General features: G+C 38.1%; 1 protein-coding gene across 2 annotated transcripts in view; it reads right to left on the bottom strand.

The window, feature by feature from the left end:
• Window positions 1-19804, bottom strand: part of cpne8 (copine VIII) — a 56606-nt gene that overhangs the window by 32032 nt on the left and 4770 nt on the right. For both annotated transcript variants that reach the window (XM_079860175.1, XM_079860176.1), the window contains exons 2-4: window positions 15403-15443; window positions 6003-6049; window positions 5814-5917 (exon numbers count right to left, since the gene is read on the bottom strand). In XM_079860175.1, coding sequence (XP_079716301.1) covers window positions 5814-5917; window positions 6003-6049; window positions 15403-15443 — 192 coding nt within the window. The remainder of the gene's footprint in view (window positions 1-5813; window positions 5918-6002; window positions 6050-15402; window positions 15444-19804) is intronic.

Below are 19804 nucleotides of genomic sequence, written 5' to 3' on the forward strand. Positions count from 1 at the left end.
AAATCTCATGTTATTAAATATGAAGTGCTATGCACAGGCTACTTAAGACAAAAGCTAGACTAAGACACGCTTCTCCGCTCCTCAAATGCATAAAACATTAGTGTTTATACAGTGTTTCTTGAGGAAAGAAAACGCTGTACTTATTAAAAGAACCAGTTGTTTATTTACCCTTACATTGCAAACAAGCAGAGACGGTGCAACTCCAAACTTCACGATAGAGACAGGGCGGAGATGAGGTTTGATTGACAGATCCAATGGAGTTACTAGATTTAGTCACAAGCTCTTTTTAATGTTTCATTCGTTATACTTGCAAACCCCACAGACTGATGTAGAGGGTGACCAATAGTAATGATTTATCCGGCCCTGTCTGCATTAAACCAAAGCCAATGGGAAAATCTTATTGGATTTTTTGTTGAGGGAACCAGGCTGCTGCTAGCTGGCCTACAAAAATATGTCATCCCTGCAGCACTATATTGCAAAAATAACTAGATCATTTTTTTCGGAAGAAAACTGGTCCATAGAAATGTCATCACCTCAAATATAGATAATATGGGTGACTCCAACACACTCTCATGGCAATTCAATGCTTTGTCAAATTGGTGGAGAATTTGCATAAATCACAAGTATTCATTCCAAAAACTACACACTTTACCTTTAAGTCATGTTTTTTACTGGTTGTTTTCTGTATGACACTGCTTCTGTTTTCTCGTGACATTCTGAATGAACACGAGCCTGTTGTTCACCGGCAGCTTAAATGAAGCCTCAGTGGGTGGCAAGCCTACATGTTTGAGGAAAAATCTGTCATGTTGGGATACATGTTATTTTCCTCTCAGCATGAATCTGCACTCTTGGCCGTCTCTCTCTTTGTCTGTCTGCCTTATTCTTCCTCCCGCTGTGCTAAATGAGCAGCGTCAGCACATGTGCGGATATTTCCAGCCTCGCAGGAGAGACTACTGAGATCAAGACATGCTTTTACCTGACCAAACATTCATGTTGAAATCTCCTGTCTCCTGTCATGTCAGTATACTACATGTTTTACTTTAGCTGTGCTGTGATGTTGTATGTGTGCTAAATTTATGTCAAGAATCTACCACACACACATACTCAACACAGTCTGCAGGAGTATAGTTTTTGGCTTGTGCTGGCTATTGCTATGGATATCATCAATGCCAAGTACACTGAATGATTTGTCACCAACAAGTGTATTAAACAAGAGCGTAGTTTGAACATCTTGGCATGTTTTGGCGTCGGAATAGGAACAGCTTGCACAAATCTTGGAGCACGCTGGTTAACGGTGATTTGCGCGCCACGAATGCACAATAAACCAGACTCCAGTCATATTGCGCTGATAGTTGGTCCATTCAGTTTGGATGGGAACATATAAAGCGCGTATAAAAGCTCTGAAAGTGCAATGTATATAATTAATTAAAGGGATAGTTCACAGAAAATTTTGGTATGTTTTAGCTTACCTCAAGGGCATCCAAGATGTAGGTGTCTTTGTTTCCGCAGTAGTTTCAATTTTGATATTTTTAGCTCAAACCGTTCTTGTCTGTCAGTCATATAATGCAGGTCTGTGGTCACTATCTGAAAGAGCATGCACAGAGAAGTCCAAATTAAACAATTCCCCATCGTAAGTACACATTGATGGCCTAAGACACGAAACGAGCGGTTTGTGTGAGAAAACGAACAGTATTTATATCGTTTTTACCTCTTATACACAGCCACGTCCAAGTGATCTGAGGGCGCGCGCGCTTCCTGGTGTGTGACGTGTGCGCGTTCTGGCTAAGTCTGTGCAAGCGCCGGTTGTGTACAAGAGGTCAAAACTATATAAATACTGTTCATTTTCTCACACAAACCGCTCGTTTCGTGTCTTAGGCCATCAATGTGTACTTACGATGGGGAATTGTTTAATTTGGACTTCTCTGTGCATGCTCTTTGAGACAGTGACCACAGACCTGCATTATCTGACTGTCAGACAAGAACGGTTTGACCTAAAAATATCAAAATTGAAACTACTGCGGAAACAAAGACACCTACATCTTGGATGCCCTTGAGGTAAGCTAAAACATACCAAAATTTAATTTCAAAGTGAACTATCCCTTTAATAGTCTGACTATGTTTCCATTAACCATGGTATAATAAGTATTGGTTATAAGTATTGTATGCCAGCTTCATCAGCCCTGTGAAGGCCTCATCGACACGACAGCCATCGGCACTGATCCTCAACAAACTCGTCTCCATACCGGCGTGATGACTTTGACTTCCAACCTGATGGAACTGGATAAATATTCTGAATGTTCTGATCCAATCTGACTTCTGACCTGTAATGCTGCCTGAATCATAATCACACACTTTTTGTTCATTGGCCAAAGGAGAACTGGCCCCCGACCGAGCCTGGTTTCTCCCAAGGTGTTTTTCTCCATTCTGTCACCTGATGGAGTTTTGGTTCCTTGCCACTGTTGCCTTGGCTTGCTTAGTTGGGGGCATTTAATATTTAATATATCTGCAATACTTAAGGTGGACGATGATGCAATTGTCCTCTAGAAACAAACTTTGTTTTATATATATATATATATATATATATATGAAAGAGAGAGAGAGAGAGAGAGAGAGAGAGAGAGAGAGAGAGAGAGAGAGAGAGAGAGAGAGAGAGAGAGAGAGAGAGTAAACACATGGGCGACACTGGTGGGGAGGCCCCCCATATTTATGCCACAAGCAATAAAGACTCACTGTTCAGAGAGTCAAAGCAAGTCCACAGTCTAATCATTGGCAACCTCTAAGTTAATCTTGACTGCGCCGATGAACACCGCATCATGTAAAAAGACATTTTTCTTTCTAGCGCTGACAGAAAAAATACATGAGAAACACCACGAGACAGGAGAGACTCTCGGACATTGCAGTAGACTACTGAATATTGAACGGGCCATTCATGTGGATTTGGATAAAACAGTTAATTGCTTTGATGCCGTGCCTGGTGGACGTCATTTAGCCCTTTACAGTGGCGTAAAGGACAGGCATGCAGGGCCTAATAAATTATTATTATTATTATTATTATTATTAGCCTACTTTTATTATTAAATGAATATTACATTTCATTTGCCCCACAATAATTGTATAGGGCATCAATGCATAACCGTCACTCAGGGTGAAGGCAAGGGTGAAGGCAAGGATAATAAAAGATTAATTAGATTAGCATGCTCTTCATTTCAAGAACAACTTGTTTAACACAAAATACTTCTCTTCTAATTTTTTCACTATGGGCCACAAGAGAAATATCATAAAAATAAATTAGATTCATCTCTCATTGTCTCTAAGAGTATATGTTCCGTTAATGCAGTGTTAGATGCCAAAAGCTCGGTCAGTTTTTACTTTCTGTAGTGAATAATTGCCTGGGGTTTGAGATTTCTTTGCCAGCATAACTCTAGCACAGAGTTTGCACATTGCTTGTGTGAAATCCACTGGCTCGCCTTCATGGTTTAAAAATGGAAATATTTTCAATATTGTGACATGGCATTTCCCTTTAGAGGGAACTCGCGCTGCATCATAGTATTGACACTTTGGAAACCCCTCTGTGTGATTGTGTCTGAAGCATGTATGTGAGATCAGTCCAATGGCGAAACTGGACGTCACGGGCATGTGACGCCACAACAAGGAAGCATGAAAGCACATCCAGAATGTCTCGGCAAGCGCTCTGTGTTGAAAACTGTCAGTCTTATTTAGTATTGTCTGTCCTGATATTGTAACAGGATCACTAGATAAGTTATTATGGCCCTGCCCTCGCTTTATTATGGGTGGGGAGTGTTGTTTGTTTGGGAGCCTAGCACTTCTATCCCCGGCAAATGGGGAGTTGGTGGAGGAATAACTCGAGCCGTGTCTAAGCTGAACATCGATTGGCCAGCCGAGAAACAGGGCGCTCGTCCAAGAAGCAAGCTGGATGAGTGTTTTCTGTCCCTAAAATTGTTACCCCCACCCCGGGGCCTTCCTTTCTTTCCCGACCTCCATAAGGATGTTTCGAGGTCTAAATAATGGAATAAACCGTATTCGTCCCATCTCTTCAGCCCTCAGGTCCACGTATATTCTGATATCAGGGGGTTGAAAGAGTAAGGGGCGATGCCCAAGGTAAAACAGATGCTTGCAAGCTATCTGTCCCCTAGCACGTCATCGTACCTGAAGGCCCCGGCGCTACCCACCAAGCCACTCAGTAACATGTCTGCACACCATGTCAATTCTGCAGGCATACCAGGCCGACCTATTGAGAGACCTTGAAGAAGTCGAGGGAATGGGGCCCAACGCAGTCAAAGAGTTGCATTGGGCCAAGGATTTATCTCTCTGGGCCACCAAGGAGACGGCCAGAGCCATTGGCTGATCTATGGTTGCCCTGGTGGCCACGGAGAGGCATCTCTGGCTTAACTTGTCGGATATTAAAAAGAAGGACAAAGCCTCTTTTTTTGACACTCAGCTCTTTCCTCCTGGCCTCTTCGGGGATGCTATGAAAATGGTCATCGAGAGGTTTCAGGACCTTGAGATTTCAGAGCTCTAGGGCTCCCTCCCCCCTCAGATAGCATGGGGGCCGAAGCCACCTAAGCAGAAGACGGATCTGAGGACCGTCCTTCTTTCGCATCCAAGCAGTCATTAAGCAAGCGGATAGTCGAGGCTATCTCTGTTGCCTATGAGGTCTCTGGTCAGCCTTCACCTTTGGTGACCATGCATTCACCTTCAACTATATGTACCGTGTGTGTGTGTGTGTGTGTGTGTGTGTGTGTGTGTGTGTGTGTGTGTGTGTGTGTGTAGTTGGTCAGTCATGTAATCATCCCCCTGTCCTGATATTATCATATTCTGGAAGTGACATTTTAATGGATATGTCACATCCGTCAGTGTTTGAGTGTGTGTACACCTGACAGCTTTACACCTGGTCCCTTCTCTGAGATCTGGGGCTCTAGATGTGTGTATATATACACACAAACGTCACTGCTGTTCTATTCAGCCTGTAAATCATGTATTATGTGCATCATGTGTCTCTAGATGATGTGTAAAGGTAATGTACTGTACGTATGGAATGGATGTTTTAATTCTGCTCTAATGGAGGATCTGCGGAGTGTTTTGACCACGTGCATGTGTGTGTGAGGGAGGTGAATAATGCATAAATGTAATTTCTGGGATACTGCTGTATAAAATGTGCTTCACTGAGCGGAAGCAAGCCAAAACCCTGCAGGCAGTGTGTGTGTGTGTGTGTGTGATTATACAAAACTGCATTAAATGTCCGTTTTTAAATGTCTCTGGATGTCTAATTGTTTACAGTGAACATTGAGATCAAATCTGTGTGCTCATGTTTTCAATTATTGACACACGAGTCAATTACGTGTTACTCAGTTTTTTAAATATGCATGGATTCAATCTTTTACACCCCTTCTATCATGGACAGATTTGCAATTTCTGAATTAAAATACATTTTTGCTGTCATGTGCCCATAAAAGTTGTAGTCCTTCATGACTGTGTCAGTATACCAGATTTTAACATTTTTGTAATGAGAAAGGTTTGATCAGTTTGTTTAGGCTTCATTATTTTCACAACAAATTTTTAAATAATAATAATTAAGATGTTTATATTCACATATCAAGTGGTTTTTAAGTATATTTTAGTAAAAAGTAAATATATATAATATATATATATATATATACACTGTATATACAGTATATAGCCTAGCGACTATAAATGTATTCTCTTGATCGTGCAATGAACATTAATCATGTCAAAAATGCATAATTTACCCAAACATAGAATCTCAAACACATTTGCATGCTGATTATACTCACAGGTCAAAGCGTAAATTTTGTCTCTCTTCGAAGAAGTAATCTACGATGAATTTGTGCACAAAGTCTGGATTCAGCGTGTTATCGATGACTTCTGTCCTGCCGAACTAAACAGTAGAACAGCAAACAGCATCACATAACCAGCATGAATGAAAAGTCATGTTAAAAAATACAGGTCTGAAAATACAATACCTCTCTCCACTCCCTGTTCGCCACAGTCTGAGTGTACAGCACGCAAACTACACAGAAACAAAGTTAAAAGAAAAGATATATGAAAATTGCCTTGATGCGTTAAAATTCAACCTTGTTAGAGAGAAGAGTGAAAATAGCAGCCCTGGTTTGTTTGTTTTGGTTTGTCAATTCAGCAAATTAAGAAATCAAATATGCACAAAAGGCAACGAAAGATGTGTGGAGCTCTGGAGACATTATTGGCTCATTTGTCTTGCATGCAATGAGAAGAGCAATATCATTAACACACACACACACACACAGGACTTTCCATTGACATAATGATTTTTATACTGTACAAACTGTATATTATATCACATAACCCTAAACCTACCCATCACAGAGAACTTTTCAAAAAACTTAATTTTATATGATTTATAAGCTGTTTTGCTGTCCTTTTTATTTGGTCCCCATAACATAAGGAATACCAGATACACACACACACACGCATCCGTCTCCCAGGACAGATATGAGTACAGGTGGTCATAAAGTTACACTCTATAAACTCTACGAGGCTCTAGGGTCCAAACCCAATATAAAGGTGGAGATTATGCACGCTCGGCAGACGTTGATGGTCTTTTTTTAATTAGGCATATTTTTAGACACAGTCTGACGCCAGGTATTGGCTCGTGTTTAGAGGAAGCGCCCCGGGCAGACAAACAGATGCTCAGAAACAGAATTATTTCTGCCGCCTGCCGTTGCTTGTGATATGAGTTGGCGAGACTTGTGAGCACGCGTGCGTGTGTGAGTGTGTGTGTGTGTGTGTGAGTGTGTGAGTGTGTGTGAAAGAGAGAGATAAATCTGCCTCAGCTGTCTAAATGCACTCAGAAACTCTTCTAACTTTCATTCTGTCAGCTGGGTGTTTAGACACATATGGCGACCTGGACAGTTTCCAAAAATACACACGCATGCACAATAACATGCACTGAAATGTACATATAGGACTATAGATGAGAGCACTGTCATAGATCTACTCTTTGTTGTCATAGAAACCTCCTTCACATATAAGTTGGAGCAACCAGCCTCTGGGTCATTTTTGGCGCTAACACCATTCAAGTAGGGCTGTACGATATTGGAAAAAACTGACATTGCGATATTTTGTTTTTCTGCAATATATATTGCCATATACATATTCTGACTTGAATATTTAGAAAGAATAAATCATTCTAGAAAGATTGGGGTGATTTTGTAGAAGAGTGCATCTGCATAGAAAATAACAAACCCATTATAAGCATAGATAAATACAATAGAACAAACTAAAATATAAACATATAGATAGTATTCAGGTACAGAAATTGAATAATCACTGTATAAATGAAATATAATGAATCTTTGTTAAAGCTACAAAAGTGATTTTCTCAATGTATTTTGCTGTTTGATTAACACTAATGACACAGACAGCAGGAGCATTAGGCTGCTGTCACTTTAAGACCGAATGCACAAAACCATATAATGATACGCATAATACAATGAGAATTTTCTTTCGCAAATCTTTACGTTGACGTAAGCCATAAAAAAAATGTACACAGAAAACAGCGCGTCTTCTTGCGCAATAATGGTTTAAAATCACTTGAATGTTTCAAATGACAAGACCTTAAATCTGTGCAAATGATAAACTTTCGCTCTACGATGGTTAGACTTTGCTCTTAATCAGAGAATCACGTGCATGTCAAACCATGGTGCCTGTGCGGATCAACTACGATCCAGCAATGTGACTATCACGGATGCACACATCGTGATATCGATTCTAACACAATATATCGTGCAGCACTACATTCAAGTATGCTATTTCATAAAACATGCAAGTACTAAGATAAGTGGGATAATCTGTAGAATATTGGGAATACACTGGGAATAACCAGTGTTCTCCAAAATGGGGATGACGATTTGAAGTTTAATTCTCGTGTAATTCCTTTGCTCCCACACATGTTAGTGGCTGTTTCTCATCGTTTATTTACTTCATATTAATGTTAACGTTTATCACTATTAATGTTATAGTAAAACATTGCAGTTCATATGAAAGAAAAGCATTTGCAGTATGTTTTATGGGATGGGGGAGGGGGCACTATGTAAAATCTTGCCTAGGGCACCAACAGAGCCTGGACCGGTGCTGGAATTAATCTTGCAGCTCTACAATATCTCATTAATAGAAACACCGTCTCTTTTCAGGCTAGATATCATCATTAGAGACAGAGTTTATATGAAATCCAATTAAGCATGGGCAATTTCAGATACGTAAACGCAGTTTTATCCACATCAAATTTTCTGTTATCACTTCTATTAAACTAACAGTTTCTGTTCAGGTTTTCGACCGAAATCTCGGATCATCCTGGTTAATTTACCTGAAGTGGTTTGCTCTGATGATCGGTTCTGAGAGGATGTGCGCTGATGATTTCACCAAGTGCAAAATGTTCCTGGATCAACATCTTTGTTGATCCTGGAACAACATTCCAATCAACCAATCAGATCTGAGAGACAAGCTTACAGTTTATATCAAGTTTAGGCTTACAGCCAGAGTTCGGTGCTTCTAAAGCAGTGTTATTCACCTGTCTGATTTTAGGGATAAGTTATGGGTAGGGTTAGGTGTAGGGGTTGGGATTTTTGGACAGGAATGTTTTTCCAGGATCAACAAAATATGTTGACCCAGGAACGTGTCTAACTCGACAAAATCAGGACGTGCCGCAATGATAGAGAAGCATGTCCATTGGCTGCAACCTGCGTTTATTACGGCCAATCACAAAAGTCGATATTGCGCAACCAACCGTAGAATACGCCGCTGCATTTTTATTATACACTGAACTCGGATCGCTTTCGTAGGCTATTGAGTGAATAAAATATAGAAATCCCTTTCATTTTCCTAAAAAAATCGAACCAATTTGAACTGGAACGCCATCCCCTCTCAAAATTATAATGAGTTTTTCAAGCAACATGGATGAATGATTTCTTTTTTGTTGGGGTAAGAATTACGCACAAAGACCGTTTTCAGGGCCTTCATCATCACGATCATGATGAGCAGAAGAGCTGTAGGAGAGTCGTCTTATATGTGCTGAGTCTGAGCTGTGCTGACGTGATGGGGCCAGTCACGCAGTGCTACAACTCCTCCCATCATACACCGGCCAAAAGACACTGGAATCCGGGACTCCAGGAGGCTAAATATAGCCTCATCGCTCACTGTGTGTGTGTGGCCATCCACAGCGCTTGATGTCATATTGCAGGCAGTATAATTTGTGTGTTTAGGGGAAGGACCATTTCTTGTTGCATTGATGTCTTAATTCAAGCTTGCTATGCTTTTCATAATAATAAGTCCCATTTGCATTAGGATCTCAAATAAGATCTCTTTAATATCCCAGGTATTTCTTCTGCACAGCAGTGACCGTGTTTGCATGTACATAATATTTCAATTAATATCCATATTCTGGTTAAGCCTTTATTCTAAAAAGCAGCTTAACATGTTTCACACGTTCCTTTAGCACAACAGGCAGAACATGATGCTAGCAAAACCAAGATCAAGGGTTTGATTCCCAAGCAACACACACACTCATACAGTAAATGTAGTTTAATGCGCTGGAAGTCTTTTTGGATGAAAGCTCATCCTTTTCACTTGAAAAAAATTGGGTTGAGGCATAATGACCATGGGAAAATGTGGGTCCCCATTGGCCAAACCAGTGCATTAACACAGATGGTCAACACATGCATGCACACTAGAAAGTGTTGGCTTTGGCCATGGTCTGCACTAATTCTTGGAAGTTATGTAAATAATGTATTTGTACTTTGTATGTATTTTAATTTCAGGTATCTCTTAAAGAGATAGTTCACCCAAAAAATGAAAATAATGTCATCATTTTCTCACCCTCATGTTGTTCCAAACCTGTAAGAATTTTTTTCTTCTGCTGAACACAAAAGAAGATGTTTTGAAGTATGTCGGTAACCAAACAGTTGATGGACCCCATTGACTTGCAACCCTTTTTTTTTTTGCATTATACCTGCATGCAAATTTTTCCCAGCTAACGCACAAAGTTACGTAATTTATTGGTACTTTTTGGTAATTTCATGACTTACTAATTGACAATGCAACTACAACATTTTTCTCAGGCACTCCTTACTTAACCTGAGTCTGACAGAAAGAGTCAATAGCTTTCATGCATGTCTTTCAAAATAAAAGTCTCGATTCAGAAAAAATAAAAACACGTTGTTGTTGTGTTTTCTTTGACCCCACACTCCGCGACCCACCAGAGAAACACTGCGCTAAACGCTAAGAGTTTGAGTCAAGAGTGAAATATACTTTGAGTTTAATGTTCCAATCTAAAAAAATCCCCCGAATTTCTGACACCTCCAATCCAGGCTTATTGAAAAAACGTGCCTGTGGCGACATTTCTGCAAAATGATATTATGCTGCTTCTTGCATGTTTTGCGACGCTTTCAAAGCAAAATGTCCAGTGAGTGACACTAAAAGCTTGTTCGGTTTTATCCGAAACAGATGAATGTTTTGGAAATTAAATGTCTGGTGAGTGGTGCTAAAAGTTTAATGCTCGTGCTTGAAAAAAGCATAACTAAACTCTACCATAAACCTAACCAATAGTGTTAACAAAGCAAACATGAAGTAAAAACACATTTGCTGAAGCAACCATGCCATTTAAGCTTACTTCTAGCATCTGAGCTTCATAGCTTCTATCTGTCATGAGTGGCTGCACAATAGAAGTGCATGAAGATGAAGATATATCACTAAAGTCTTTAATTCAGAACTCACAGTACAAGAAACAAAGGGAAAAAAACACAAAGCGTTTACGAGACAAGGCAAAGAACTGAACAGAACAGGGAGTGTAAATACACAGGAGAGAGCGAGGTAATTAATGAGACAACATGTGAATGGGATAAATAATCAGACACACTGGGAAAACTGGCACTGAAATATAACCTTGATACTATCAAAATCTGCTAAGGGGTAATTCAACAGATCATGTAAAAATATACCATCTTTTATAGTGCTTTGCTTTCTCTGGCAGCACAAAAATCAAACAGCCTAAAATGCCTTGACACTGTCAATATAAAATTCACTCTTCAGGCCTTTCACAACAAGAGTCAGTTGCTCAGAACATCAGGAGAAAACATGAAGATATTAGAAAAGAGAATGACTGTGTCTTTCCTGCTCGTGTCCCACATCCCTCTCAAAGCGCAGAGCGCTACGCTAGGCTATATGACACATCTTTGTCTGGAAATATAAAACCAATGTTTTTTTTTAAATATTAGGTAACTTTGTTATATTATTTAGGTTACCAAAATTTACAGATATCTTTTTTCATTGTTTTACAGGCTGTAGTGTTGGTGTTTCACTGACGGAAGTGTTAAAATAAACACACGCGTCGGTTACAAAATGGAGGTTTAAGTTTAAATAAAATAAAATAAAAATGTATTCCCTCATATAGAATAAAACAAATAATAGGTTAAATAGAACAAGGTATTGTTAGGCTTGCTAGCACAATTAGCGCAGCTCACATTTCAATAAACGTGACGACTCACATTTGAGTTTTAACAAGCTCCTATATTTCGCAGTAGATTCATTTAGATTGATAATAACGGGTAAAAGGGCTAATACATTTTGTTTCTATGAATCTATTTTCCACAATGTTTCTATTTTCCACAATGCTTAACCCAAAATACAAGATCAGGCATGTCTGTCCATACAAGCTCATGCAGTGGTGCGATCTAGCCAGAGAATACTCCAGTTGCTGGGAACACTTTAGTTGGCTAAGAAGAAGCAAATATATTTATTAAGTATAACGAGGTTGGGTTCCTTCAACTGTCCATCCTATTAAAAATGGCTAGGCTATATAAGATAATTGTAAAAAAAGAGTATTGTATTTCACCAGATTTTATAGTGTGAACATATTCAAGCGCGAGTGAGAACCGTTTCAAGGGGGATGCCAGGTGTGCGAAAAAAACAACAATAAAAAAACGAATAGTATTGGAATCCCCAAATTGAAAATCGAATACCAACCCACCGAACGAACATTTGAATATTTGGGTTCAGCCCTAGTAACGGTAATGCATCTTGGCTGACCACTTGTGATCGGTTCACCGAAAACGCATCTTCATACCAGGTGGAAACAGGCTTTCTCTTGCTCGCTCGATTTCTGGGAAATTGTCTATAATTTGTAGGCGCTAGGGAGCCGTTATCAGTATACGGGAGACACCAGACCTTTTGGGAGAGGTGGGACGTCTGCATATTCTCAACGTGTGTTATGTATTTTGTTATCGTCTCTGACAGCATGTTGAAGCCATTTTCTCCCTCTTCTCGGAAAGCGACGATGGAGTAAAATCATCCGGTAGTTTGGGTTTTCCAGGAAATGCGTGTACTCGCTGGACCTCTGCTTCTCGTAATTACTACCGTGTATTGAGCATGTTATTTTTTGACAGACATCGATGTTGTGATATTCAAATGATGTAGTTTTGAAAACAGATGGATCTTAAGGTAATCATTTTTTTATTTCTTAGCCAGCAAGTATTTGAAGTGAAGTGATGGATGCCCATGAGTGAGTTATGTCAATGTTTTAACTTCTAACATTCCAACCGACAGCCAGCATAAGTTTTTTGACGGACGTGAAAACATGCGTAAGGGGTGAACTGTTTGATTTTTGGGTAATTATAAAACGTGCTGATCGAAGGCGTTCGAAATGTTTATTTCATGTTACTCAGAAACTCAGAAATGTTATATTCAGCTGTCGCAAATGCGTTGGCTTTTGAAAGTCAAGTTCATTTCTTTACCAGGAAAGGAGTGGTTTTGATGCACAAAGTTGTTTTTATTGTATCTTATAACAAACAAATATTATATTTAAACTTGAAAACTTGGTCATGTTGTAAATAATAGTGAACAAATCACTTTTTAAAACGAGCAAGCCAAGATGTTGGAATTGTAGCTACTTCTAGTGTTCAGTTAAGCTGGAAACAGCAGTTGAGGTGTATGTATATTACAGTATGTTTTTGGAGTTATGTAGGCAAATGTAGGCAGAGGTCAATTTTTCTAGGGTTTTTTTCTTAAATAATTGGTTAGACCACAAGGTGGCCACACTGTCCTGGCCCACTGTTTCTCATCCGAAAAAGAAACGGAAGAGATGTAACAACACAAAACCACTGGAGACCAAAACAACAATAGACAATAGATACAGTAGATACAATAGATACAGTAGGCCTACCTGCTGCAACTACAAATACATTTTTATTTGTCTGCAAAGAGAAAAATCTAACTTTCTATTGCATATTATGTGTGTAACGTGTTTGTTTGTCTGTCTGTCTGTCTGCCTTGCATAGTTGCCAAGTCCGCTTATAATACGCGACTTTGGGCTTTTTTTTTTAGTAAGTCGCGTTAAAACAGCACTGGTTGCGGGTTGCGTTTTTTTGGGCTTATTAAAAAAATATGGTTGCTTGTTAGGAAAATCTGACAAGCAACTTCGTTTTCTTTACATCTATGGTCACGGTTGCCGTTTTCTCAATCTCCAATACATTGATTGACACTGTCTGCACACAGCTATAGCCAATCAGTGCCCCCTTATCCCCCTCATTGGAGAAAAATCCCGTTCAACGTGCAGGCGCGCACAACGCTGTAATCATGATAGACGTACATACACATATTTCAATTTCTACAAACAATGCCTTCAACGAAGTGGTCCAAGTATGGCAAAAATTACAACAAAGACTGGGAAAAGGATAAACAACTTAAAGACTGAATACGTCAAGTGGTTGGTGATCAGAGTAAAGCGATGTGCAGGTAGTGTAAAACGGAGATATTGGTAATAAATAAAAAATGATAATGCTGAAACTAAATAATCTAATAATATTGTATTAAGAATGTATATTATATATATTAGTATAAATGAATTACTTATACAAGTATAAGAATGTATACTATAATATATTATACTAATATATATATATATATATATATATATATATATATATATATATATATATATATATATATATATATATATTGGGCTTGTTTTGGGCTTGTTTTTGAAGCTCCAGTTGCTTATTTGTCTCGCGAGAGTTGGCAACTCTGCTTCCTTGTCATTTGACCCAGTTTCTAGTTTGTTCCTTTGATTGTTGTATTCAGTTCACCTGGTGTTTTTTAGTTCTCATTAGTTCCCTTTGTTTAATCTATGCATTTAAACCCTGAGTTCTCCTTTGGTCCCTGTTCATCTTCATTTACGAATGCGTTTGGTTGTGTTCCTCCGTGTTCTCCTAGTATTTATCATTAAAGTCTATTCCAGTGTATTCTCCATCGTCGTGTGATTCATTATTACAGCCAACACATGACAATGTGTCAATCACCTGTGTTCACGCACACATTATAAACTTTGAAAGGCAAAGTGTTTGGCTTTCTCGTCAAATCTAAAGTAGGCTATACTTTGTGCTTAATGTTCCAAACTCAAAATGTTCCCAAAACTTCAAAGACCTCAGTACACCTAGAGCTTAGCCACACATGGGGCTTAGCCAATCAAGAGAGAGGTCATTTGCATATAGAAGTCTTAAAGGCACAGAAAAAAAAAACAGTGTTTAATACGAATAGTCAGAGAGAGAATGGAAAATACTAAATTAAGTCTGTTATTATATATTGGCTTCCTGGGATATAATGTTGCAAAGGTGTGACTCCTTTAAAGGAAGGAAGAAAAGTTGTGTACTTCGCAAACAATCAAACACTTGGCCCAATTTCAAGATGAAAATAGAATTTTCTTAGCAGAAAAAACAATCGAAACAAAACCTTTTAGAGCATATAATGTGCATGTGAGCGCGTGTGTGTGTGTGAGTATGTGTGTCAGAAACAGTCAGTGTAATCAGCCATACAGCAGAATGAACAATGCAAGCCTGCAGTCAAACGCATCTGTATGTTCATTAAAGCTGTGAATGTATCTGAACACAACATCTGGATTACACAATACAGTTGCAACCCACGTGAACATACAACACGTGAATATGCAATCAAAACAAAACCACACACACAAATACAAATGCGAATAATACTCTCCTGCATATGAAGGAAACTGCTGTATCTGCATGTGCATCTTCTTTTATATGCAGCATTATTATTATTCCCATTTGTATTTCTGTTTCATGCACAAGCTTTCTAATAAAACAGCATAAGCATTTAGGCAGGCAGGTAAGATTTCACACACTAATGACGCTCCCGACGGGGATCAGCTCTGCTGATGAGTGTGTTAACTGCATTTTTCTAGTACTGTGATTTCAGTGGGATGTGCTAGTGGTACGTGAGCTTTCAGATAAACCCATATCTGTACCTACAACGTTTCAATGCGTACTAGAATAAATGGACACGCTTCTTAAAATGTGACGTGTGAAACCAAAGGCTTACTTGGATCAGACTTTGAGAAGGTGTCTCTGTCCAAGAGGTTTCTGTGGTAGAAAGAAAGAAATGAAGAAACAGGAGTTAATAAAGTCCACTTTAAAGGGTTTTAAAGAAAATCCAGCTCTCCATTACTCGAAATAAAACATTAACCTAACATTAGAAACTCTGAATGAATAATGTTAATTAGCATATGCTAAATTACATTTAAATACAATTATACACAAAGTTTTGATACAAATCCACACTCGGCATAAAGTCTTACATGTTGGTGGAAATATATCAGTGGTTTTCATCCTATGTTCAGTGGTGTTGAACTCTTCAGCCGTTACGAACATTCAAGTAAGGCAGGGTTTGCCGAAGATGAAATATACATCATTGTGATTCAACGCATGGCAATGCATCACAGTGTCATAATTGAGTCGTGATTGAAACTGTGCCAAACGCACAAGAGAGACTAGAAAGTGAATCTGCGATATCACTCTCAATCTCATTTGCAGGGATCACTTTGTACCGAGCGTCTGAGAAACAGCTCTGACTGAGACATTTCGTTTTCAGAGGTTTGTCTTATTTAGATGAGTTCTCTTCATTAATTGCAGGAATGATATGAATCAACAAATAAATCAATACAAACAGCAATCCAGGACATGAAGTATCAGTGTAACATTGTGAGATATCAGGCAGTGGATCACTGAAGGAAATCTCTTTCACACACACACACTCACACACACACACTGATCTCTTCTGACAGCGCAAAGTGAATCATTACATCTCTCACAGTAAAACCTCGATAAGGCAGGGGAAAAAAGTCTAAGTATGCCATGGCAAGAACACTGGACACACTCCATACTTCTCAATATTCTTCTCACTTGTCAACTGTTCGCTCACAAATATGATTACACACCATTCATAAGTTTAAGTTATTCATAACATGATTTGAACTCGCAAATTATATATAAATACGTAACCAATATAAAAATATGTAAGTCATCTGATTAAACAACTACCGGTAAATGAATTACGTACTTTATAATCCTAACTAAATATAGTATAACCCATAATACATACACAAACTGAATACACTGTTTACACTATAAACGTAAATGAATATAATCAATAACACAATCCCCAACTGAATATTTAACTCATAAATAACTGAATATATTGTAACTAATAACCCATAAACCCAACGGAATATAGCCAATAACCCAAATACATCCCATACACTGAATATATATCAAATAACCCCAACTGCAAACAATATTTAACCATTAACCCATAAGGCTGAATTAAAGGGATAATTCACTTTGAAATTAAATTTTGGTATGTTTTAGCTTACCTGAAGGGCATCCAAGATGTAGGTGTCTTTTTTTCCGCAGTAGTTTCAATTTTGATATTTTTAGGTCGAACCGTTCTTGTCTGTCAGTCATATAATGCAGGTCTATGGTCACTGTCTCAAAGAGCATGCACAGAGTCGAAATTAAAACAATTCTCCATCGTCCAAATTAAACAATTCCCCATCGTAAGTACACATTGGTGGCCTAAGACACGAAACGAGCGGTTTGTGTGAGAAAACGAACAGCATTTATATCATTTTTTAACTCTTGTACACAGCCACGTCCAAGTGATCTGAGGGCGCGGGCGCTTCCTATTGTGTGACGTGTGTGCAGACTGGTGCATAGATATATACACTAGATGTCGCCTCGTTCCAATGAACTGCCGTAGACAAGGCGACCTCTAGTGTATATATCTATGCAGCAGTCTGCACACACGTCACACAGCAGGATGCGCGAGCGCCCTCAGATCACTTGGACGTGGCTGTGTACAAGAGGTAAAAAACGATATAAATACTGTTCGTTTTCTCACACAAACCGCTCGTTTCGTGTCTTAGGCCATCAATGTGTACTTACGATGGGGAATTGTTTAATTTGGACGATGGGGAATTGTTTTAATTTGGACTCTGTGCATGCTCTTTGAGACCGTGACCACAGACCTGCATGATATGACTGTCAGACAAGAACGGTTTGACCTAAAAATATCAAAATTGAAACTACTGCGGAAACAAAGACACCTACATCTTGGATGCCCTTGAGGTAAGCTAAAACATACCAAAATTTAATTTCAAAGTGAACTATCCCTTTAATACATCACCAATTATCCCTGTGGTGAAAATCCAGTTTTTAATGTTGTTTATATGTCTATGTGGTGTTTTTAATATGCTTTAAGACAAACCATGTGTAAATTCATAAGTCGACACCATTGCTGAGTATTTTCTCCTTAAAACTGCAGTGAACCAAAGACAGTCTAGTACAGTACAGTACAAAACAACAGTAAATGTTGCAAATCTTTTTTCTTACGCTTGAAACGCAATGTACACCTTTACAGTGCTTTACTTGTGCATGCACTTTATTACAGTCATATCTCCCCTGTTCTCTGGGTTATTTCACAGAATCACTTGATGGAAGATTTGAATAATCCATCTTCAGATTATTCTGTTCAGTTGCTCTGTATGAAGGACCAAGACGTTTCTGAATAAATGACATGCATGCTCCTTGAACATGCAGTTGATGTCATGAATACAAAAGTATTCTGTCAAACTGAAGCAGAAGAAAGTACATAATGAGTCTCTTTGCATATTTATTGTTTTTAAATATGGAAGTGTTATGGTTTAAATATGGTTATAAAAAGGTTTATTGGTTACACTTTATTTTAAGGAGTCTGTGTTACAGTGTGATCATACATTTAAGTACTGAGTAAAATTAATGAACAACATGTACTTACTATAGGGTTAGGATTTGGTTTAGGGTTAGTTGCAGGTAATTATGCATAATTTACTGTTATTACTATGGTAAAGTACATGTTACATATGTAACAAGGACACTGTAAAATAAAGTGGTACCAGTTTATCTTTATATTGTCCTATTCGTATAGTGTATTTGTACATGTAGATGTAAACTGACAAATTTACAATAAAAACTAAAAAACTTGCATCAGCTTAATGGTTTTTTATTTTTTATTTTTTTTATTGTGTAGACCTGATTATTCCCTTGTATCCTTGATGATCATTGCTGTTATATCAAAACAGTATTTGCCTACTTGAATGCTAAATACAAAATATACCAAAATATTTCGAACACAAGCTGCAAAAAATAACTTTTAGCACGCAAGTACTTTAAAGCGTCAATACAACGTGATTGAACTTCATATTTAAAAAAAATGCTTAAATATGTCATTTTGGTGAGCAAAGATGAGTTTTAAGGGATAAAAATATTGATTACAGGGGGACTTTAACTAAATATAACCCATAACCCCAAATGCATCCAGAATATCCACGAATCATAATCCCAAATGAATATATATACAGATCGCCATAGACACTGGATATAAAACCAATAGCCTTTAACTCCAACAGAATACTGTATAACCAATCATGAACCCAACTCAATATATAACTGCATGCAGTATATAACCATTGACCCAAAGGTCCAAATGAATATACAGTGCTATGCATAAGTTTAGACACCCATACTAAAGTTGACTAAAAAGAGGAATAAAAAATCATCTTTTGGAAACTGAACTTAATGCCTTAATTAAAAAAATTAGGAAAAATCCAACCTTTAAGGACACCAATTTTCTTTGTGAATGAATAATGCATCGTAAATAAATAAATGTTCTTCCTTAAAATACAGGGTGCATAAGTTTGGACACCCCTATGTTAAATTCCCATAGAGCCAGGCAGATTTTTATTTTTAAAGGCCAGTTACTTCATGGATCCAGGATAATATGCATCCTGATAAAGTTCCCTTGGCCTCTGGAATTAAAATAGCCCCACATCATCACATAGCCTTCACCATACCTAGAGATTGGCATGGTTTTATTTCAGTTAGCCTAATAGCTGTTTTGATTTGCATTGAGAGATGATCTTATGGAAAGTACCCCATGCCAATCTCTAGGTATGGTGAAGGCTATGTGATGATGTGGGGCTATTTTAATTCCAAAGGCCAAGGGAACTTTATCAGGATGCATAGTATCCTAAAAAAATTTTTTTTTTTAAATACTTAAAAATAAAAATCTGCCTGCCTCTATGGGAATTTAACATAGGGGTGTCCAAACTTATGCACCCTGTATTTTAAGGAAGAACATTTATTTATTTACGATACATTATTCATTCACTAAGAAAATTGGTGTCCTTAAAGGTTGGATTTTTCCTAATTTTTTAAATTAAGGCATTAAGTTCAATTTCCAAAAGATGATTTTTTATTCCTCTTTTTAGTCAACTTTAGCATGGGTGTCTAAACTTATGCATCAGCACTGTATAACTATTAGCCTTAGGTTAAACTGAATATATAGTCAACAGCGTAAAACTGCAACTGAATAATTAGCCAATTATATAAGAGCCCATATATAAACC

This window comes from Squalius cephalus (genome assembly GCF_949319135.1).
Source record: "Squalius cephalus genome assembly, chromosome: 23".
Classification (NCBI taxonomy): Eukaryota; Metazoa; Chordata; class Actinopteri; order Cypriniformes; family Leuciscidae; genus Squalius; species Squalius cephalus.